Raw genomic sequence first — 25,691 nt, forward strand, 5'->3', positions numbered from 1 at the left:
TAACAGCCCTAACCTCTGATCCATGGATGCTTCATCGTTGAAATAGGACCCTTGGATATTTCGATCTCCACAGTCCAATAACTGTCCACCAATCCCATATTTATATAATGAAATAACCGGAATTGTTTTTTATTTTTCTTTTTTTCCTGGCATCTGATACATCTAAATAGAAACCATAATATGGGTGGTTCAACTGAATTAATTATATCGATGGACAGCTTGGCTCATTGAAAGAGATGGTGCACCTGGTTGTACAGTTACCGAGTCCAGACTATGGTCCCTCTGAAGACGAATACAAGGGGCTTCTTACGTTACAAATCACACTGGTTGGACAATCCTGGCCGTCGGTTTCTTTATTGAATTGGACAATTGAGTCTTGGACAGCTAGGTTTGTACTAACAAGCTAAACTTTTCAATTTTTATTTTTATTTTTATTTTGAAAGGTTTGGATGTTCGGTCTCCTTTCATCGGAATGGTCCACGATATTGTGTCTACCAGGGTCGACTAGATGGACAGTCCTGATTCGTAGAAGGTATTGAGAAAACGGTCATGATTTAGATGACGGGTGGGGGGGGGGGGGGGCATGTGGGGTTGGTATTGGGAACGCATTATATGGAAGAAACAAATATCACCGTGCAAATCAATTCGGGCGGCAGTTCAATTTGGACCATTGATGATTTTCCATTTAACGGTCCATTTGATGGTCATTAATTGAACGATCAGGATACTCCTATCAACCTCAATTCTAGGCCTATGCTATATACGAATTGGAACCATGATTCGACAGTCCAGATGGCATGCATGTATTCTACGATGCCCCAAATCAGGGTCTGTAGGTTAAGTTACCCTACCGAGTGCTTCTATGCAATCACTGGGCTGTTGGACTCACCCTCTTAAGAATCATGCCCCAAAAGATATCTATTAGACTGTCCCAACCGTTAATTATCCTGACAATAATCAGGAAGAGAGGTAGATCAAAGTCCCCATACAAGTGAAAAGCACCCAACATTAACCGCTAAGATCTTCCAATCTGGGAGATTGGTGGTATGATCCATCATTGTGGAACCCAACAGTTCAATGGTCTGGATCACCAAAACATGGGCCCCACTCGCACAAATCTCACACCACAGTACATCCATATCCATGTGTATCAGGACATGGCAATTTCTTGATCATACAATCCCTTCATTAATCAACCACATACCTCGTTACATTTGTGAAACGTGATTGCTAATGGAATTATTTTTTCAGTTATTACAAGTGGGTCCACAGCTCAATGATCTGAAGATGCCCCCGCGCCCCCCCCCCCCCAAAAAAAAAAAAAACCTACAATGGAATATTTGCCTACAATTGGTTGAATGGGAACTGTAGCTGCATTTCCACCCTTTCTAACCGTTTCATTTTGGCATCAGTGGATTTTTCGTGCATGGCCATTAACATATGTGGCCCATAATATCAGCGATCAGGATCACTGAACATTACCCGACATTTATTTTCGATCAAGTAATATTCTAAAAAAATAAAAAAAAAATCAACATATTTCACTTTATTATTATTATGAGAATCAATCGTGTACTACTTCGGGTCCTAGGGTTTCCACACTAAAAATTAAAAAATTAAAAAATTAAAAAATGAAAAACACTGGGCAAGATGCCTGATATTTACAATGCTTTGATAGTCAAGGGTCGAGATACAGCCCCTGCTAGTAAAAACTGAAAACCCCAGCAGTACTGCTAAATCTATCAACCAAGCATCATATGGCATCAGAAGGAAAGATGGAAAGCCCATGAGCCTTCATCCATCCACACAAAGTACTCTTGAGAACTCACACACCTTTGTGGCAGACTTGCGAAGATCGGTGGCCCTCATTAGGCTGGCCCCACCATGGAAGTACCATATCCAAATTTCATGCTGACCTCCAACTTTTCATGTTTCACGTTTTCATGTTCAAATTCAGAAGGTAGGATTGTACATCTAGCCTAAGATTTTGATGTGGTCACATCCATGCCAGGGCCCACCAGATTTGCAGGTCAGGTTTCAAACACTTGTGCCTATGTTCAAACAACTGCAGCAACTAATGTGTTCAATCACCTGAGATTAGCATATACCTAAAAGAAACCAATGGTGAGATGAACTGGAACTCAAATGAAAGTGGCAAAATGGATTTTCTGCTAATGACCTGAACTATATATAATGAATAGTGTAATCTGGTATAAAACAAATGGTAACAAAGGACACCGTGTATAATATGTAGCATGCTCTTGTGTGAGCTCTCTGGTGGGCCCCACCACTACCTAGTAGAAGATTCCAGGAACTTACCACAGCCTTCCGATCATGATTGTACGCCCGACGAACATGCTATACACCAGATCATTCCGCTTGCTATATTACCATCAAGACAAGATTAACATTCCGACAGCATGAAAATCAGTACCATCAAGTAGGAGGGACGGTTAATGTAAGCTGACCTTTAGTGTTGATGAGAGTAATCGAGAAATCTTCGTGCGGCCCACGACTGTTCGTTTGGCTTGGGAGTTGGCTATACCGAGCATATATACATGGCCGAAGAGATGGGTGGATCAAAATGGCATGACTGACGATAACCCTACAAATGACCATTAGAATAGAGGTAGGCCCCCTGTCCTACACTCTGGCTGTACCCTGCTGGGAAGTGTCCTTGCACACTGTAAGGCATCTGAGCCATTGGCCTTGGACCATGTGACCCCACGAATCCGTTTGGAATATGTTGTGCTCCTGGTTGCGGCCACTGTCCGCCATGATGGTTGCCTCCTGTTGGAACGGGCCCCTGCCAGTTGTAAGTTATCTGAACCATTGGATTCAGAACATGCTTCCCCACGAATCCTGTTGGAGTGTGTTGCAATCCATTTTGGAACATGTGGGGCCACTGTCCTAAAGTCCGTTTGTCAACCGTAGGGATCTTACAAGGCACCAGAGCTGTTGGATTTGGACCATGTGACATGTCATGCCCTGTTGGATGGTGTTGTAATCCTTTTTGTGGCCATTGGGGCCACTGTCCTAAAGTCTGATTCTCAACCGTAGGGATGTTACAAGGCATCAGAACCGTTGGATTCAGACCATGTGACCCCTCAGGTCCTCTTTGAGGCTGTTGCAATCCTTTCTGTGGCCAATGGCCCCACTGTTCTGCAGTGTAGTTGTCCCCGGTAGGTATATGCTCTTGTTGGTTGCAAGGCATCAGAGTTGCCAGATTCGGACCATGTGGCCCGTCACCTCCACTTGGGAGAAATTGCGACCAATCAACAAATTTGGTTGATCTTGCAGATTCAGTATAGCGCATCTTCTTTGTTGGTTTTGAATCACGGGAGAGATAGCTTCTCTTCATATTCGTAGCGGCGCTGTTGATGAATGGCTCTCCTGGTGTAAGAACGGCATCAGGTCCAAACAGGAGTTGTTTCATCTGGGGAACCTGAATCTGGCCCTTCATAAAAGATGACAACCGACCAAGAGTAACATGGATGCACTTGTGAATCTTCTGCACCTCTGCCTTGCCCACTGATCTCGCAGTATTTTGAGATTGATCCGTGAAATCCTCCACCTGGGATTTATATATATATATTTTTTTAAAAAAAATTGTATTTTTTACTTTATGGTCGCAGATATCCCACATGGAAGAATTATTGGGTAGTGATGTACGAAGACATGAATAGAGTCCTCATATGCAGAGGCAGTACAGGTGAGGCCCATGGTTCACCGATCCAGACCATGGATATGCTGGACTCTGCCATGGATTGAAAATCTTAACCATTCAATCAAAGACCCACAGGTTCATGGATACCAGACATGCAGCAAGTCAGTCCAGAGAAAGGGCAAAATTGGATAGCTAGGATCTTCTAATCTGGAAGACTTTTTGGTCATCCCAGATTATACGCCCTGTCAGATCAGTTGTCTGAATCATCAAACATGGACCCCACCCATCATACACAGATACCTCAAAATGGTTAAATGCATCTGCATAATATCATAATTAGATACCTGAATCTCATGTCTAAAATCCAAACTAATGCAATAATTCATTGTGGACCCATGCATGTTCTGGGTTTCATACGGCTCCACTTGCAGGGACTAGGGATCAAGCAGGGCAGCACATCAAAACACTGTTCATGTGATGGTATACTTTCAAAGACGACCATGAGTTTCTAACAAGAAACGCTTTGGAATTCCAAGAAAAATCAAACTCAATGAACTTACACTCATGTTGGCAACTTGAGAGTTCCATGTCTTAGAAATCCAAGATCCTTGGTAAGTGCTAACACAAAGACCATGGGGCCATAAGGTTTCAACCGACGATAACTGCAGGAGCAAAAATACCAAGCAAGATAGATCAGTAAACCAATCACTGCATCTGAAAGATGGCAATGGCAACGGCCAGAGCCAGACATAAAAATGGTCCAGCAAGGGCACCGTCTTGCAAAAACCCTTTCGTTACAGCTACTACAGCTAATATTATTATGAACGATTGAACAAAAGAACACAGGTCCACCAGATGTAGGTGGTGAGAAAGTCTATAGAGAGAAACTCATGACCAATATTATAAAGAGTATCATAAAATGCTTGGGCACGATGTTTTCACCGTAACATACAAGTGAAGCCCATGGTTCGGTGACCCAAACTGTTGATATTACAGTACCCTCCGTGGATGGCCAATGTACCAAAGATCCCACAGATCAGAAGATCTTAGATATAGAATAGTTGGGTTTTTTTTTTCTTTTTTTCCTTTTCCAGTGGAATGTGAACCGTTGCTGTTTTTTTCTTTCATAATCATCTATCCATTAGCCACCTATTGAGAGCTAAGGATGTTTTCCACATGGGAGATTTTTGGTTCATGGGCTATCCACAATGGGATCCAAAATATCAGCAGTCTGGATCACCAGACCACAGGCCCCACTTGTAAAAACTGAAATTGCTGATGTTACAGTACAAACTTTTGGCCTGAGCAGTGTATAATACCTCTTTCCTGGAGAATAGCATCAAGAGAGGGTGCCTATTGGAACTAGTGTTGTCAAAATCCTATTATCTACGATTTATGATTCAAATTATAGTCGTTCTCTTCTATTTTAAGTTTCACTTGGAATTCAGTTTATGTTTTTAAATTGGTGGAGGTCTTAAGGAATCATTTAGAAAAAACCTTTAAAGAGAAAAGAATTGTTTAGAAAAGGTAAATTAATTTATTCTCTATAAGAGATTAAATTATACACATTCTCTTCAACATTAAGTCATAGAGCTTTTTTTAAAATGATTTCTTCCTTATCAACTGGTCGAAACACCGAATTGATGTATGACCTATCTGTAATGTTTTCATGGATGGTTACGATTACGTTGACTAACACGTATTGCGGAATGATGGTTAGAAATCAAAATATCCTTTTTTGTTAGTCTACAGAATCAAATGCCACTTTTCCAACGTGATTCTACATTCAACAAAGTTAACAAGAACATAAATTATTAAAAGGGTCATTGTATGTTTTTTAAGAAAAAAATCTTGAAAAAAAAAAAACAAAACAAAACAAAACAAAAAAAGAAAAAAAAGAAAAAAGAAAGATGAGAATCCTTTGTCACTATCATGGCATGGTATTACTTGGTGGATATTGATGGCAAAAAGATGAATGATGAGTTTTTAATGTTTTCTGATTCATTTATAATTTTATTTTTAAGAAAATCATAAAAAAATGTTACGATTTACGATAGGATTTGTGATTCAATACAATTCAACCCTTACTACAATTTGCGACACAATAACGATTTTGACAACATTGATTGGAACCATCTTCCACAATGGTAGCAGAAATACTGCATATCCTATGCAGGAAATATTAATGCAACAAAGGCAACTGCCAAAGCTCTAAGGAATGTCCTTGATGTTATATAAATCTAGGTCTTGGGCTCCTCCAGTGTTTTGAAGATAATTCCTTCAATGCAACTCCATATCCGACATGGTTTCTAATCAGCATAGAGGCCTGCGAATACTTTGGAGGGGAAATGACACTGCACCTACCATGGTTGATTTGCATACACCCATCTACCATTTTAGGCCTGATAACTGATCACCTACAGCCAGGTGTATGCTAAGTTGTCGTGTAGACCCATCTTCCCGGCCTACCAGCATGCCACTTGTGTAGGACATCTGTAACATGCAAGAGGTAGGCGCCACCACCTGGCGCAAAAATAGGCCAGTCTGCTCATCAGGTGGGCCACTCTTCTGGAATCCATGGACAACCAATAGATTGATTCAATGCACAGACATGGCCAGCCTAATGAGCGGATCAGTCTGATTTCTGAGACATGAATGGCTTATGGCTTTCATGGTCAGATGATCTTCACTAGTGGCATGATGGGGGAAGATGGACTGCATGACAAATTGTCATGCTCTAGCTACAAGTACTCAGTTCTCTTTGGGAATTGTAGTAATATTCTAGAGTGCTTCTTCAATTCCAAATATGTAAAAGAATACCACTTCAGTTCCCAAAATGGATAACAGATTTATGCGAATCAACTAAGATGATGTTAGTGGCGGCTCCCCTCTAGAATTGATTTGCCCCAACTACTTTTGGATGCTAATATTAGTAGGTGGGCCATTCATATCCTTGATTCTCATTCTTTCTCTAGAAATCTCAGTCTTGCTGATCTAAGGAAAGAGAATACCTTAATCAATAGAGTAACAAAGAGTTTGGCCAAGGACTCCTTGTTTTCTTTCCCAAATTGTTGATAACCCCGAACAACATTCTCCAAATTTGTGATGTCAATTCCATCTGAAAAAAGGCCGAGTCGAGGACCATGTCAACCAATGATCTCCTATACAACACATTTCAGATCTAAGATTCAAGAAGAAGAATATTGTCCGGCATGAATTTTAAAGAAGATCCTCGTATATGTTAAGATCAACTTTAGGCCATTTTTGGATACACATATCCAAAAGGAAAGAAGGAAAAAATAATTAGGCAATAATTATTTCCATGTGCACTATTGGAGCATGAATTCAATTTTTAGGTGTCATGTTTGGATAGAAATTGGAAATCTCGCATTTGTGAGACAACAGTCACCTAGTTTCTTATGCTAGACAATCCAAACTATGGAAAATTGCAATGATTGCTGTGTGGAATCTCCCATTTTCTTTGCTCACTAAACATCTCAAACTGTCACATCAATGGAAAACCTTTCCATTACCATTGATTTCCACGGAATGGTGATATCCAAACATGTCGTTAGATGTAAAGAAAGGAAGAATTATTGGATTGAAGAGCAGAACAATTCCAGTTTCCAAATTGTACAAGTTGCCCCATGGGTTCATTAATCCAGAGAATTGGTGTGTTGGGATATACTATGAACAAGTGACCTGAAACTCTCCTTCATAAAGCATGGATGTTGAAGCTTTATGATCTTAGCAGTGTTAAGAAAGTTTATACCAGAGGTTACACTTGAAAAATATGACTTGTCCATGTTGCAAATGGTAATAATGCCTTATAATGGGATATTGGTCTCTATATCATGATATGACCATTACTTGTACAGAGTGTTGACTGCCCAAGGCTTCACCAAAAAAAAAAAACAGGTAATGGCAGGCACATCAGCCAACCCATGGACCAGTGCGATATGGGCATATGATTTTATTTTATTTTTGGCCAAAATTTGTTGGAAAATAAGAAGCAACAGAATGCATTTTAGACATGTATTCAATCGTTCATCAGGCCATTCTTTAGTAAGAACGTTGTTGGTTGGGTAGCCTCAACATTTGACACTGCTTCATGATATGTTATCAATGTATCATTGATCAATTATGAAGTATCAGTTTAATTATTTATTATATCATATCAAATTCAATAATTCAATGTATCATTGATCATCTAACAATTAGCATTATCAATTCTTCATTTTATAGAAAATTTCCCAAGATATACATTACTGAGGTACTCAGATAGTTGGTAGTAATAACATGTCCAAAAAATAAAATTAACCACCAAGTGGCAAGTGCAAAAACAGATGATATAGTACTCAACTACTCATTGCTTTAGTGATCAATCTGCTTGCCTCCGGTTCTCTTCCATAGGGTGTTTTTATTTTTCTTCTTGAATAAAATCTCAATTGCCCATCAAACAAAAACCACATGAATGCCTGAGGTGGCTCTAAATCGTCGTCATCATCAATGTTGTTGTATTGTGGTTGTCTCCATCCATAATGACAACACTGAGGATATGCAAATAGATAGTTGTAAATGTTCTGCTGAAGCATATAGGGACGGGAGTGCTGGTGAACAATGCCACAGTAGCACAGATGGTCCTGGAACGCCTGGGCTAAGTACTGCACTCCCTCTCCAAATAGTTTTCAAAATTCCGCACCGAGAATTTACAAGTTTGCCTTTCCCCATTCTTTAAAGTCCCCACTATTTCCAATGTTGGTAGACCGAGGAAATGTAGAATACCTTTTATAACCCTCCTCAACATCCCAAAACCCATTCCCATCAGTCTAATTAAGATAGCAATTGCAGTGGCTGGTAAAAAGGGTATGCATATGGGCACGTGTAAGAATGGACTATGAATGTGGATCTGATAGCTAGGTTAAGGAAAATTGCCACAATCTTGTATCCTCTGACCACTACCATGACCAACATCTTCTCAAGCACCACGTTGCTAACTATCCTCCTCATCAGATGACATGTAGCTCTACCATCCAGATCTATTAAGTAGCGTGGTGTCAGTTTCATCGTGAGGGCAACGATAGGTGCTTCGTATTGTCATCTCACCACCACCTGCACCATCTCTATCACCACTCCTCGATCAACAATCTTGGTAAGACTACTAGCTTCTACATCCTCAGAAGTCGTTGCCTGACAACCACGACTCTAGCAGATGTTGACATCCAATGGGACAACTACTCTCAGGGGGAGGATCTACATCTATATCACCAATAGCTTCTTCCATCTTCTTCTCCCTCTCTTCTACTGGCATTATGTGCCCTTGAAATCCAACCAGATTCTTTTGTTGAGTGGAACTAGGTTATGAATGACCTCTTTTGATGAATGGAATTTGGTCATTAGTCACCTTTATGTTTATATTGTTCTTTGCCATGATATAATTGTGTATGGAAACAAATTTCTTATGGGAAGCAATTGATCCCTTATAGGTTAACTTTGAGTTGGCTCCATGGTGAAAGAGCAGCTGACGTATCATCCAGGTTTGGCCATGGGAGAGTTGTGTTTCGCGGTTCTCGAGTGCCCTAAATTCCATAACAACTCCGGGACATAGGAACTAGATCTATTTTGTGGTTATCCTATCTGTCAATTGAATCAGTGAGGAACCAGAATATCTTAATCTCCATTATTGGGTCATTTATCACATCTTGTTTGGGCCCTTCACCACATGGGAGTACAATGATCAGTAGTATACAAGTTCTAGCATCAGGCCTGATTGGATATTCATGTTGGAGGATCAAACCAAGTTTCCTAACCGAGAATCCTATCATGCGTGGATTAGTGACTTGATTATGTCCTAGCTTGGTGATATTAATCTTGATGTGATGGCTTTGACACATCTAATGATGTCAAAGTACGTGGCTGACATACGGATATGGTTGGGTGCATGAATTGAGGTTAAGAAACCTCTTGTGATCCAATATAGGATCCACATCTCTGCTGACACTAGTTAGTGGCGTGGATCTTAGTTGTCGAAGTTCCATCAAGATCATTTTAGTGGGCCCACGCTTCTAGATGTTTTGAAATAGGTTTCCTAAGGTTTTAACATTGGATCTTCTGTTTAACGTTAAGTTTGTTTTATCGTGCTTAATGGAAAACCAATGATCATGATCTATTAATGACCCACCTATCAGCCCGACATGAGATTAGGACAAGAGTGAGTTGCCACAATCGTGGAGGTATGTGGTCTATTTTGATGCGTGGATAGATGTGGCGTATGCACCCTTGATGATGTAGGGCATACCAAAGTGCACAAGGTGGACCACCACCATACTTATGGTGGAAGCATGAAAACCTTAACCTCCACTATATAAGATAACTATTCTCAAGAGAATAAGATGCCCTAACTTTAAAAAGAGATTGCACATCCTTCCCTCCTCCGCTTCACATGTTTCCTAAGAAAAAAGAGAAGAAGTGAGAGAGAAAGAGAAGGCATCCATCTCCTTCTCCTTCCATCACTTGGATGGTCCACTCCAAGCGCATGCTTGGATATCGCCAATTACCTGAAAACAATGGAAATGGATAGTTGTTCCATTGACACGACAATTTGATATGATTGGATGATAAAAAAGGAGGATTCCGCAAAGCAATCATTGCACTTTTCTATAGTTTGGATTCTCTAACACAAGAAACCAAGTGACATTGTCTCACAAATATGATATTTCTACTTATTGTCCAAACAACTAAAAATGGAATCAAGATTTCAATAGTGCTCAAGAAAATAATTATTATCTTTTCTTTTCGTTCCCCTCAAAATGCATGTTTTGAAACATGGTCAAAGGTTTGACTTCAACCCTGAGATCTAAATTCCAACTCCATAGTGGGCATGGTAAAACATTAACATAACTGCACTGTAACGGTCATATCGTAACGGTAACGACATAGGTAACGACCCACGTCGAAATTTTCAGATCACAATGGGCCCATGACAGTCTGTTATGACGGGATGTATAACAGCCTACGTGTATATAAGTCCCCAGATGGGGTTGTTTTTCATTTTCTCCTCTTTTCAACATTTTTTGCATATTGAAACTGTTATTAAGCCAATTTCAACCAGATTTGTGTAAGTTTTTACTATTAAAACACAAGAATTAAACCATTTTCAAAGAATCCAAGATTTGGGATCAAATATAGGGAAATTTTAAAAATATGTAAAATAATAATAATAATAATAATAATTATTATTATTATTATTATTATTTTTTTTTTTTTTCTTACTGCAAATGTACTGGTTCAACATTATATTATCAAATCGACCAAATCTACCTAAATTTGTGTTCGATTTGGCCATGTCTGTATACTCAATTTTTTGTATTTTTGCTATTTTTTATATAATTTTCAAAATTTTCAAGAATCTATTTATTTTTTTTGTAAAATGTCTGTAGTGTAGATTGTTCAACTACATGCATGGAGTTTAGATCTACACATTCGTGTATTCTTCAATCAGTGTTTTTCATTTCTTTTTCTATTTTTCTGATATTTTGGACAATTTCGAGTCATTTTTCCGATGAATAGTGACTTTCTTTTTTATTTTATCCCAACTGTCTTTCTTGAGGGGAATGGTGTGAAACATTTAAGAATATGCATTAGTGGGATGAATCCTACAGATTGCATGAATTTCAAGTCCATTTTGGGGCCATTCAAGTGTTATCTAAATTGGCCCGACACAATTCATAATGGCCGCATAACGGTCTAAAATTAATTTCATTTTTTCCTCAAGTGTCCTAAGGAAAATTGTGTCAAATGGTTGGGGATATGCATCAGTGGGATAAATCCCACAAACTACATGAAGTACGGACCGTTGTGGAGGCAGCCAAGCTTAGCTAAATCGGCCCAATACTATTCATCAAATTTTAATTTTAATTGTTTCCTTGAATTTTCTAGAGGGAAATGTTGTCAAATCAAATAGTTATGAATAGTGTTGCCATATGTGATTGCACAATTGCATACATTGGCTTGGATCACAAATGCCATGGCCACAAATGCCATACTAGAGTGGCATACTAAAGTATGTGATGGTTATGCGATGGGATAATCACATAACCATGGCATACTCTAGCATGCGATGTCATAATAGCCAACGGTCAAATTTCTTATAGATTGTAATAAGCTTGCATTGTATACATCAACTCAACAAAGTTCAAGTTATCAATACAATTTCTATGTTTGTAGTCTTCAATAACTAATTCTTTCTTAGGGTAACTGGTTGATTATTTAAATTTTTGTCTTGTTATATTATATATAATATAATACAACTCAATGTATAGATGGTCTAATAGGCAAACTACAATGAGATAGGTAAATAAAACTAATCCAATCACTAGTAATAATTAGATATAGTTTTTCTTAATTTTTTAGATTTTTTCCATTTTTTAAAATTTTCAAAAGATTTTTAAAAATAATAATTAAAAAAAAAACAAATTAAAAAAAAAAAAAAACCATCAACCTGAGCGATCGCTTATGTGATTATGCGATGGCATAAGCGATCAGCCCTGGTTGATGGCTTATTATGGTTGGACCAGCCCAAGAAGACAGCATGACAAACTTTATGGGGTACTACTAGGGAATGGTGTTCCAAACTGCCATTGATGCATCCAAGGAAACAAAATATGCAATTTGTATTTTCAGTCTTACAAATAAGATGATATATAAAATTGGATAGGAAAATGTTGTGCAAATTATTACTAATGAAGCATCGTATATCAATCACTTGGAAAAATGTTGATGAAGAAGTGGAAATATTTATTTTAGTCAATATATGTTGCACATTTTATCTATCTCATACTAAAAGATATTGGAAAGAAGGAAAAAAAATTACAAAATTGGTTCAAAAAGTAAATCACGAATTCATCTATAATCATTACCAATTAGTCGTCAAAAAGCCTACTTTGACTTGATTTACTAAAATTTTATTGCCCTTGAGAGTCTACTTGAGCAGAGCAGAAAGTCGAGCAAGATATTTGCTTCTTGGGAGTAGCTCAACACAGAGCATGAGCAGAAGATGTTAGGGGCACTAGTTGAGTTTATGTGGAAACCATTGGAAACAGTAAATATTGGAAGAAAGTTCGAAACATCCTGAAGCTAATGGAACCACTGATGAAAGCACTATCTTTTGTAGAATCCAACGAGATACCTACCATGAGCTTCCTTTATGAAGCCATGAATAAACCAAAGCTTGCTATTTGCCATGATTGGGGCAACTAAAATGAGTACTAAACGATGATCAACAAAGTTGGACAGATAAACTTCACCGTGACCTTCATGCAGTAGGAACAACTAAAACGAGTACTAAACGATGATCAACAATGTTGGACAAATAAACTTCACCGTGACCTTCATGCAGTAGGGACAACTAAAACGAGTACTAAATGATGATCAACAATGTTGGACAGAAATTTCACCGTGACCTTCATGCAGTAGGTAATAATATTAGAAGTGATACACAGTAACTGATACTTTAGTATGTCTCACGCACGTTCATAGACCAACTCCCGCTCCCACTCTTCGCCTCACTAACACTCCCAGCCCCACTCAAATGCCGATGGTGACACTCGAATGCCCCCCAAATTGGCCTGAAATTCATGCAATCTATGGAACTTATCCCACTAATGCATATCCCTAAGCATTTGACATCATACCCCCTAAAAACTTGGATGAAAAAATTGAAAATTACATTCAGATGAATAGTATTGCTGATTTGGTGGACCAATCAAATACACTCCCAAAATAAGTTGAAATTCATGTAATCCGTATGATTCACCGCATTAATGCATATCTCTACACATTTGAAATCATTCCCCTCAAGAAAATTTGAAGGGGGGAAAAAAAAAAAACTAAAATTAAATTATAATGAATAGTGTCGCTGATTTGATAGACCACTCAAATGTCCCTAACACGAGCTAAATTCATGCAATTTGTGGGATTCATCCCACTAATGCATATCCCCAGCCATTTCACATCATTTCCCTCAAGAAATTTGAGAGGGGGAGGCTAGCACTATTCACTAAACAAAAAATACCAAAAATTAAAAAATACCAAAAAAAAAAAAAAAAAAAACTCTGACTTAGTGCATGTATGTGTCATCTTAAACACTATACATGTATTTCAGCAATCTATACTCTAAAAAATTCAAATATTGTTGAAAATACGTATAAAAAAATAGCAAAAAACAAGACAATGAAACATTAGAAACATGCCTAAATCAACTACAAATCTAGCAAGATCTTATTGATTTGGTGACATAATTTTGAATATAAACATTTGCAACAAGAATTCAGAAAGACGAATTCTTTCCCTTTCTTTTATTTTCCCAAATGGGACCCCCGGATCTTCAATTCATATAAAACGGCTGGATCTTGTGCTTCAATCTCAAATAATTGCACAACACTAGTTGATATTAGGTTAGAAACTCTGAAGAAGCAAAAATCACAAAATCTGGATAAGTAATTCACAAAGGCATTGTAGCCCAATATCGTGCACGGTAGGCAATGTTACCATTATGTAACAACATGCAACCGTTTTTGGATACCTTGGTCAAAATGTCAAACTAGGACATAAGATGTCAGACAAGAAACCTGGAAAACTCGGCTCGTAGAAACCCCAGTGCAAATATGTAAATATTGAAAAGATTCATGGTTCTAGAAATTCTATTGTCGAAGATATTTAGTTAAAAATGCATACTATATAATAAAAATGGGTTTTGCCAGCATCCCCATCTCCCCAACCCTTTAAAATGACATGTGGGATGCCCAACATCAATTGGGATGGTTCATTCAATAATACCATTAGGAGCAATCCATGGTGCAAGAATCAAGCCGATCGAGTGATCCTATTCCTAACCCTATGAGGCCAAGTTGTTCCAACTGTTTGTTGTTTACAAGACATAGATCACATAGTTAGAACAAGGTATTCAATAATGGTAAGGTGGCCATAACAGCGAGCCTTATGGCCGTTAAAATATCGACCATTATGACTGTTACACCCCCCGTAACAGCTGTTACATTGTAGCAGATAAAAATAAAATAAAATAAATTGAAAGAAAAAATGTGTAGGCGTTATGTCAGGATTGTAGAGATCCATTATGGACCAAATTTTTTTTTTCAAATTGGGCATTATGGCCCCGTATTTTGTAACGGTTGCCATTGCTACCGTTACGTGAATGACCGTTATGGCCGTAACATAACTGTTTTTAAATACCATGGGTTAGAATCATAAAACCAGAGCGCTATTTTGTAATCACAACCAATGGGGGATATCAAGCCACCCACCAAAAAGTGCAGAACAATTGCTCCGATGTTTTGGAGAATCAACGAAGTTAAATTCAGTCTTTTTTAGCAGTTTGGCGGAACTGTCTTCCTGTAATCTATACTACATAGAAGGCGACAGTTTGCACTTTTGGTTAAGTACCATTTGTGTCCTGCGATTGCACTCTCATGCAGGGTTTCCGGTGCATGTGCCCTTGTGCCTGATCCGAAACATATATCCGGTGGGTCATGCTTTAAGCAGGCCACGGTAAAGAAATGGAGGGGGTGTACATGCAATATGCACAAATTCTAATTAACTTCTCTCATCCGATGGTTTATTTCACAATTCAAGGACAACCAAACAAGTTGATGGCCTAATTTCATTGCACGTTAATTTGTATGAAAGGACTTCCGTGATGGACAGCTTGGATCCTTTATTTTCTGTCATGTTGTGACCTGCCTCTGCATGTACATGGGCTGCCTTGTACCCAGGTGCATGCCTGCTCTGCAAATGTTTAGGCTACTTTATTAGTTTTGCACCACTTTCAAAATGGTGATGGCTCATCTTCACACATGGTACTAATGTACAGTTATGAGAACCATCGAAATTGTGTCAAATCATGGATGGAGAAAATCTCTAAAATCATACTATCTCCTAACCATCCATTTTTATGGGCTATCAGTGATGGTTAAAAACAATATGGTGAGTGCTCAAATTCAAAGGCAAAATCAGATGGTTAATAGCATCTCAGTGTAGTTTTTTGGTCATACTCTGTCAAAAATTGGATCAGTGATTTGGACAGTGGATTGCTGTGCAACTATGCCATGTACAGTCGAAGAATCACCATTATTTTTTAATGGTACTAACTCTAACTCCACGCAGTTTGCACATCCTTGTGGCATGTGCTTATGCATGTGCCACACTGCACTAGTAAGTCAAAATAGGTAGTCTTTTTTTTTCCCAATCACAGCAGTTCACCAGCCCCAAATGAAACTTTCCCCACAAACGTAATCACATGCAAGGAACTTACCTTTGAACAGGGCAGAGAAAGGAGGTAATATTGGAGGGTCTCGAGTCTGCATAACAGAAAAAAGGTATATCAGCCAAACGAAGGATCACCAAAAGAAAGCTAGAACCTCCATTGCATAGCTCAAAGAGTTTACAATTGTTAGTCCAACAAATACGAGCTATGATCAATATATAATTTGAATCTATGTAAAATGGATGACACTTTTTTTTAACTGTGCCATGTGGACGCATAATCTCGTCCACATGTCCATCGGTCTTGGACCTGGCTCATTAATTGATGATTATATAGAACTAACCTTTTACATACCATCGCGAGCCTTACTAAGCCCACATGCATGTGCAATAAAACTCATGTACACCCCCCACATGTGCCAGCATGACATACTATGTCCAAGATCAAATCCACCTACCAGAAATGCACCGGTATATTGATGCCCTAGACCAAGAATAAGATTGATTGACTGATCAGGTGGGCCAAACTTTTCAAAACAAATGTACGGCTCTGAAAAGATTGGCTGGAGTTTTCTAACCCATCCACCTGTTTCCAATATTGGGGCTCACATGCTGAGTGGATCAGATTTTGAACATACATAAGGTCAGAAGTCGGAACAACCTGATGGATGGAATGGATCTCACACCCATGTGCCATGCTGGCACATGTTTGGTATGTAGCTGTGTACATGAGCTTTATAGCACAGACGTGCACTTAGCAAAGCTCTACTGTTGTTATCTTTGACTTTTGGGAAACATTTTTCATATTAAAGTTGTTGATTTTTAGGTTTGACTTGTTATTACTACATGTGTACGTCTAAATTGCAATATTTTATCATTCCAGATATTTTAAACTGGCATGTTGGAGAATTAAACTTTTAAAGGTCACACTATTCAACTACTTGTACCTGTGTATAACCCCGGTAGATGTGTCCGTTCATAAATTTCAATGCTTACTATTAAACAAAAATTAATTAATGAGAATATAAACATGAATTCAAAGAACAATTAAACCCATACCAGATTGATATTGATCATGAAACGATACATAAGACGGAGGAATGACTCAGCAGGACCAGTGGCATGGCGCGACAAGGCAAAAAAACTTCAACAACAACAATAACAATTAAGCGTCATCCCAACTAATGGGGGTAGGCTACATGAATCCTGCTCTGCCACTCCATTCTATCGAGGACCATATCCTCATTAACAACACAGGTTGTTAAGTCTTTTCTTGCTGCCTACATCCATGTCCTTTTGTGCCCTCACCTTGCCCTTTTAGAGCCTTCAACTTGAACCAACTCGCTCCTAACCAGTGAAGTTATTAGATTCAATTGCACAAGGTGAAACCATCTAAGCCTACATTCCCTCATCTTATTACCCATTGGTGCTACTCCTAAGTTCCCTAGAATGCATTCAATTCTAATTCTATCCTTCCTTGCCATGCATCTCATCATCCTCATTTAAGGTATGCTCATCCTATGTGTTGTTCCTCAACTACCTAACATATGTCCCATAAAGCATGGCGGTTCTTATAGCTATCTTATAGAACTAAATTCCCCTTCAGTTTGATTGGTATACGGTGAGCAAATCATATAGAACTCTAGAGACACATCTCCAATTGATTGTTAGGATTCACGAGAAAAAGTTGTGGCCAAATCTTAACACCAGCTGCCAACTTGGCACGGCCCTTATCCTTTATCTGGCTCAAGACCAGCAATGAGAGCGCAAAACTCCCACAAGCGTGATTGGAACGGGGTGAAAATAAACGGAAGATATTACCTAACATACGAAAATATGGCATTCGCCTTTCTGTTCAAACTTCTGAAATCCCTTACTACCTATAGATAAATAATGAGGAGAACCACATTATTATCTGATTAGATTAGACAATCTTCTCATGTTGTGTAAAATGGACCTGGCTCTATGCAAATATGGAAAAACAAGAAAAAAGAAATAGACCATAGTTGTCCTGTTCCAAGAGATCTCCTAAGCCCACGTGTGTGTAAGGAACAATGTTGTCAAACTACATGTGGTTCTGTGCGATCGGATATGCTTGTGCGCATATGCGATCGCACAATCGCATCTGCTGTCGCATATTTTTTATTTTTAACAAAAAAAAAAAAACAAAAAAAAAAGGCGAAAAATTGAAAAAAAAAAGAGTAGAAAAATATAAGAACTTAGGAGAAGCTTCCCTAAGTCAATAGATAACTTATATAGTAATTTTACATATATAAAATTAGTTTGTGACTTGTTAGAAAAATAAATGAAGTTCATCAAATTCAACATTCAACAATATAGTTAAAGTAACAAAACAATCAAAAGTTATTTATTGTACAAATACAATTTTAAGTTACATCTTAATGTTTATTATTTATACATTATAACACTAACACTACTTACAAGTTACAATTTACAACTTAGTTACAATAAGTTACAACTTAGTTATGCTAACACTAAGTTACATTCAACAATATACTTACACAACTTGTAGTTACAAAGTTACACTACTTACGAAAGTTTGATTTTTTGCAAAAATAAAAATTAAGCAAACAGAATAATGTGCCAACAGTTGGCAGATATGCGATCGCATACATCGCATATGCGAGATTGCATATCCTCGCACATTTGGCATATGCGATCGTATATGCACTGCAATGGCATATGTGATGATGGCGTATGCGATATGCATATGGGAATTCGCATATGCGAATATGCAGTCGCATTTAACAACAATAGTAAGGAAGCCCATCTACATGCCACCACATCTTGCCAGCATGGCATCCAGATCAGAGATCCAACCTGTCTTTTAGATGGCATTGATTGTAGATCCACTGGTCCAAATATCAGACTGGTCCACTCACCATGCGGGCTACAAGCCAACAGGCAGATGACTTGGAAAAACTTGGCCGTGTTTCTCCAGTCATCCATTTGTTTCACGACAGTGGCCCACCTATTGAGTGGACAGGCCTCATTTTTGGGCCTGGGCATCTAAATGGTTGGACCAACCTAATGGGTAGTTTGGATCTCGCATCTGTGTGCTATGTTAGCGCATGTAGAGTGTAAATGGATTGAGCTACACATGCACGTGGGCTAGGCAAAGTTCATCCATGGGCATTTTGTTTTTCCAACACAATGACAACCTTCATCACATGGCTGTTTCGGTGGTCTTTTGAGAATACGCATCATAGCAAGAAAGTCAAAAATTAAGGGAACCAAAGAAATCAAAGAACCACATAGGCCAGAATATGAAAGGAATAGCCAGAACCATCCATTCAAACCAGAACTAACCAAAACATGCACTGGAATGTTTCAGTATCTATCCCTGTTTCAGTTTCAAACTAGAACCGAATGTGTCAGGCCTTCTGCTAATTCCAGCCAGAGCAAAATTGAATTAACAACTAGAGGAAGTATATGACCCTCAAGCCGTGGATATCCAGTTCGACTTGACAATGAGGACAAGTAACCAATCCAATAAAAAAAAATAATAATAAAATCTTGAACAGGCAAGTGATATGGTGGCTTCAAAAACTAACTGTTGATTCCCATTTTCATTCTGACAAATTGTAATGCATATTAGCATGTGGGAGCGGAGTTTCAAAACTTGAAAGTCTCTGTTGAGTCATATTGATTCAAATAACGCTTTTTTTTACAGCCTTGAATACCAAAACTCATTAGTATTTAACAACTGTAGCTGTTGTAGAAGTTGGATAGTGAAGTCAAGTTTTGGCAAATTATCTGAGTTATTCCATGTTTTGGTAAGCTTTTTCAAGTTTTTTTCTGAGTCAACACAGTGGAACAAATCTTGACCAAGTCTTCACCAAGTTCACTTCTTTGAGTCTAAGAAATCTAAGAGAGACATTGATTTTTTTCTGTTCCAAAGTCCGACTCACCTGGGACCTTAGCCATTTCATTTCAGTCAAAATCATTCCGTCTCACTCCCATAATACCATGTATCAGTGCCATGACTCATGTCATTCTCCACTGCAACGGAGTTGGCTAAGTATTTCAAACAATTCTTTTTAAGCTACACTTGTCAACGTATATACACTTGCACATTCATGCAAGGATATCAACCAACTTTTTCATTCGAACCAAATCCAAATTGCAGCAGTAATTAAAAAAAAGAAAAAAAAAGAAAAAAAAGAGTCTTAAACATGTATATACCTGCAAATGAAAAGCAACTAATGATATTATGGATAAAGAGTTCAAAGTCCGGTCTTTGGAGCTATTGATGTCATGTGCCTTCCCCCAAGCTTTCATCTGCATATGGGGTAAGATACTTCAAATGCATCACATGCCCACACAGGCCTAACTTTACAAGTTCAGCAATTGAAGCATAAGAGACAAGACATAAGGACCAGAAATGTCATTTTATCAATTACCTTTCTTACATACCATAGTTCAAGAAATAGAAAAATATTTTGTTAAAGGTTTGCAAATGCCACAAGCATTTAGAGCCCATTCCCAATACATGCCCCTGCATGTGCCAATGTGGCTGCAAGGTTGGAACATCGGAGTGGTTGGTCAGTGGCTACACCTTGTATATTCCCTTGCCAGAAAAGCAGGCCATCAATCGCATCGCAAACGCAAGAGGAAGGAACAATCAATCAAGTTTGCAGTGTCTCAGTGGATCGTGGAAGCAAGTAACTCTAGAGTCCAACTCTACATGGAGTTAATGAAAGATGAAGGGTGGAGGAGGCCCAGGTTCAATAACTTGGTGTTCAACCAAATTTCTGTGTTAGACGTGAACGATCTTGAAAAACCCATATCCATGGCAGAAATAAAAAAGGAAGTGGACTCCTTAGGGGTGGATAAGGCCTCGGGGCCATATGGTTTTCCTATTGTGTTATATCAAATCTTTTGGGAGGTTGTGAAAGCTGACATCTTTGACTCTTATCTCCAAATTAAGTGAGAGAGGAGAATTGTCCTTGGAATTGGGTGCCTCCTTCATCACTATTATTCCGAAGGTTGAAGGCGCAGAGAGTCCTTGGGATTTCGGGCCAATTAGCTTGATTGGATGCCCCTACAAAATTCTTGCTCCTCAGTTTCGGGTGGTTCTCAATAAGGTGATTTCAGACTATCAGGGCACCTGTGGTGGGAAGGCAAATTTTGAACAACGTGCTCATAGCTCACAAGTGCCTTGATGCTCAGCACAAGGATGTATATATACATATATATATATATATATAGACGTGCACACGCGCACACACATATGGGTATTTTGTGTAAGTTGGATATTGAGAAGGCACAAGATCGTGTGTGATGGGACCATGCCCATGGTATAACATAACGGTAATGGTAGCCATAACAGCCACCAGCGTTGCCGTTATGATACGAGCCGTAACGGCCATTACGACTTCTAAAAAAAATCTTGTATTGACCCCATAACAAACCATTATGGGGTTGCAACGCCCACTACAAGCATTTTTTCCCATAATGGTCGTTACGACCCCATAACGCATAATGGTAGCCATTGTTATCCAGTGTTTGGTAGCTCTATGTCAGGTGCAAGCAAAGCCTTCTCACTATTTGTGTGATATTATGGGGGCCATCCCAAGATCGTGGCATTCACATGGTTGGTGGTGAGTAATCGGGTGTTAACGTTAGATAACCTTCAGAAGAGGGCCATGGTGCTGCCCAATTGTTGTGCATTGTGTTGGAAGGTTATAGAGATGGTGAATGATCTATTTATTCACGGTCCTTTCTCTCAGAAGGTGTGGGAGAAAGTGCTTGCATCTTTCAAGATGGCATGGGTGATGCAGGGGACTGTTTCAAGATTTTCTCCTCACTTGGCATGGGAGAGAAGTTGGGAAGAAGAAAAAAGTGGTGTGGAAACTCGCCTTACTGGCAATTATTTGGGTCATTTGGGGTGAGAGGGACGACTGGAGCTTCTGGAACAAGAACAAGGCTGTGCAGCATGTATTTAATAGAGCAAGGCTTGATGCAATTAGTTGGGTTTTATGTCATTGGGCCTTTGGCCTGGATGATTGGCCACTGATTTCCGGGTTGTAGGTTGTAATTCTATCAGTTTTGGTTCCCTTTTCAAGTAAAATTTTGTTTTCCCTTCAACCCCCCCCCCCCCAAAAAAAAAAAAAAGAAAAAGAGAAAAAAGACAGGCTTTCAATTCATCAAGTGGGCACAGTGTATTGAACAAAATCAGGCCATCCATAACCAGATGGGACATGATGTACGAAATTAAAGCAGGCTATTTCATTGTCATCCATTTTTTTCATATACCAGCCACATAATGAGTGCTACAGCCTGATTTTGGACCAGAAGATCAAATGTAATGGGGCCAACTTGACAGACAGCTTGGATGTTCCACACATGTGTCAGAGCTATTCACGCATCAGGTAATAGCAAACCTATATTATTGTAGTTCAGTGAAGATACAATCAAAATGACGAGTTACTAAAACAAGACGCCCTTTCAAAGCAACAGGGAACATTTACCATTTACCAAAGAACCAAGGAATGGAGAAAATATATTCAATTAATGGAAGGGACTGACAACTTAGACAAGTATATACTGCAATTTGGCACAAATAATAATGAGCAGTCATGAATAGAGACAGAAAAGCCTATAAATTTGCTGTAGTGAAATCTAACCTGAAGACAGCAGAACAATTCCCTACTGGTGAGCTGAACTTAAATTTGACATGTGGCACAATGGTTAAAATCCAAACAGTTCATTGATCAGGTCCCACCATTAATCTTCCCCACTACAAAATTCTCATGGATGCAATGGTCTTTAAAATGAGACCAGCAAACTGGAAATGGATGGTACAAAAGATTATTGGCACTGGTCACACTTCACGCAGCAAAGGTATACCAATTGGACGGACCCAATCCTTAAACCATCTGACCTGCGGCATGTGGTCCATCCATGGTCCAACATACCTTATGACCAGTCCAGACCATGGACAACTGTGCCAAGTGTCCAAATTGAATGTACCGTGAAGAACAGAATTTTTTTTTGCTGCAATCAACTTCTAGTTCCCACATAAAGTCGAAGAAAGCTTTGCAGCTTAGCCAATCACATCAAAGAAAAAAGAACCAAAAGTCGTACCAGAAAACTTAATTTCTGAAACCTCTCATCAATTGTTGAAACCATTGCAAGGATCTTGGACCTTGCAATCCCATCCTTGTTTTCAACCGAAATATCACATTCAATTCCAGTTCCAGAATCCACAACTTTCAAAATAGGCACCCTAGCTCCCATGATTGGTTGGACACCAACCACATGCCCTCCTCCTGCAATGTAGGATGGTGTAGGTGAGTCAGACACCCTTGATACATCACATGAGTATCGATAAACTTAAGTATTTTGGTGCTTGATAAGCAACTTCCATGAAATAGAGTCAGTCGCAGACCAATTTGGTTGCTGTTGTGTGGATTAGATCGGAGATACAAATGTGGATGCCCAATCACAGATAAATAGGGTCTGTTTTATAGTAGTTTCTTAAGGAATTAGCAACAAAGGTGTTTTAATCATTATTTTAACTTAAATTTTAGTAGAAAGACATTTTAGGTATTGTAAAGGTCTTTCAGTTCTTCATACTTTTTTTTTCTTTTAAGAATTGTAGAGCTGGTCACACTAATGGGTTTGTAAATCCTTCAACTCCAAGTTACACAGTTTTATGCAGGTTTACACGGAGATTGTTTGGTCTGCTTTTATTTTCTTATTATTTTCTGAATTATAGTGCTGTAGTTTTTGTATCTTGCTGGAAATTGCTTCATTATTACATATTTCAGAAGTCTCTAGGTTTGTATTGCTGGTTTGGTGTTGATCTATCAGTCACTTTGTCCTACATCACTAGGAGAGGAACGCAATTACCGCTCAAAGAGTAGCCATTCAAATCCTACTCCCCTTGCATGTATTGATGGTTAAGTGTTTCATATTTTAGCCATTCATCTAGTTAGCCCCGCCACATGTGATGTGGCAAAAAAATCAGGCCGGTCTGATAATCAGATTAGCACATATACAAGAAGTGGAAGCTTTTAAAAAATGACCAAGGGTCCACATTCAAGGTCTATGTGCAAGTTGTGACCCACTTGATGAACGGCCCAGTCTGAAATTTGGGCCACAGCACAGACATGGTCAGGCACAACTAATGAATGGCCAAGAGCTTGCACACCTGTATCGCATTTGCAGGTGTAAAGAGACTAGTGTAAGGATGTCTATTCTTGCAAGCAGCTCAAGTACCCATCACACTGCTCCAATAGGAATCACTTTGATGCAGCCAAACTAGCATAAGTTGCATAAGGTACCATGTTGACTCATTCGACTTGTTAAAGAACATATGGAATTGGCTTTTACTGTTCCATCAAGTGCCATTAAAGCCCATTATGGAAGGACCCAATTCACATGAGCAGCTGGCTAGATATCAACTCGTAAACATATTTAACACCATCAAGGGGAAAAAAAAAAAACAAGGAAACAAAGGAGTCTTTCTTAGTAACTTGCACTGATTAACTCAATTAGGGCAGGCAACTTGTAAAATATAAGACTCCCCTCAAAATTCAATGGAGAGAAAGCATAGAGACAAACAGAAAAAGAGAAGGAAATGCTTTAGCAGGATAAATCGAAAAGCTCTAGAAACACAATACCATCAAAAGTTTAAAATGGCCTTTCAGATGAAGGATTAAGTGGAAACAACAAAATGGCTTGCAAACAAGTTCAGTAACCAAACTTATCAGGATCTCAACAAGATAGCCTCAGAAGAGTTTCAACACTAAGGTCATGGGTTAGTACCCATTGTGGCATGTGTGGGTGCGAAGGGTGTTTGATATATATATATATATATATATATATATATATAAACAATGATGTGTATAATATTTACAATCTGAAATGTAGTTTATGGAAACTTTTCCTGCATCTAGTTGCATTTGGACTCATCAGAATCCACATCACCTACCTGGACCTTCCATTACGTCCAGTCCACTCTTCTTCCACTACTGCACTAAAATCATAGCAATCCAAGGTATTCAATAATGGTAACAGTGGACGTGACAGCTGCTGCCGTTATGATATGGGCCGTTACGGCTGTTTTTAAAACAAAAACAAAAGCAAAATAGGCCCGTAACAGACCGTTACAGGCCATACAGCCCCGTAATGAGTAATGCCGTCCACCGTTATGCAACCGTTTTTCCGCACCATCAGCAATTGGATCGTCCCAAAAATCTGTAAGTAGACCTATCATCTACAGACAATCTTGCCCCCCCCCCCCCCTGCTTCTTCTTTTTTATTATTTTTATTTTATTTTAATTCCACTGACTAGATGGTTTGGATCATTGGATCAGTATGACTTTTTCAAGGCAGCCTATGACAAGTAGACAGGGCCAAATGGGTGGTCAGGATTGATGATAATTGTCTACATGTCTAAATGCGACTAGGTGCATGGAAAGGTACACTTAGCCCACTGGATCATTTCTCACTTACAAAAACAAGCAAGCAATACAAACTAGTCAAAGTTCAGGAATTACTCTGAAGGACGTATAGCCGTTTTGCGAACTTTTTCAATGCTGAAATCATCTTGTCCCGAGGAAATTCAGCTGCATCATTGCTGAAGTTTATAGATAAATCCAAATCACTTTTAGCAGTGAACATATCCATTATAAAAGACCCAAATGCCTCCACATTAGGAAAGCCATTGACATTACCTGAAGAATATAATCAACAAGCAAGATAATTAAAGTTT

At 38.7% G+C, this 25,691-nt stretch overlaps 1 protein-coding gene across 9 annotated transcripts in view; it reads right to left on the minus strand.

Moving 5' to 3' along the window:
• Positions 1–2,125: 2,125 nt before the first annotated feature.
• The window catches only part of LOC131221069 (uncharacterized), a 36,252-nt gene continuing 12,686 nt past the window's right edge, over positions 2,126–25,691 (minus strand). For 6 of the 9 annotated variants that reach the window (XM_058216170.1, XM_058216165.1, XM_058216172.1 and 3 more), the window contains 7 exons: positions 25,477–25,653; positions 23,057–23,241; positions 20,153–20,248; positions 15,996–16,041; positions 6,679–6,785; positions 4,228–4,329; positions 2,126–3,574 (listed from right to left, as the gene is read on the minus strand). In XM_058216170.1, the coding sequence (XP_058072153.1) occupies positions 2,606–3,574; positions 4,228–4,329; positions 6,679–6,785; positions 15,996–16,041; positions 20,153–20,248; positions 23,057–23,241; positions 25,477–25,653 (1,682 nt within the window). In that variant the 3' untranslated portion in view covers positions 2,126–2,605. The remainder of the gene's footprint in view (positions 3,575–4,227; positions 4,330–6,678; positions 6,786–15,995; positions 16,042–20,152; positions 20,249–23,056; positions 23,242–25,476; positions 25,654–25,691) is intronic. The other 3 variants (XR_009158961.1, XM_058216166.1, XM_058216169.1) reach the window with 3 other exon arrangements.

This window comes from Magnolia sinica, chromosome 12, assembly GCF_029962835.1.
Source record: "Magnolia sinica isolate HGM2019 chromosome 12, MsV1, whole genome shotgun sequence".
NCBI lineage: Eukaryota > Viridiplantae > Streptophyta > Magnoliopsida > Magnoliales > Magnoliaceae > Magnolia > Magnolia sinica.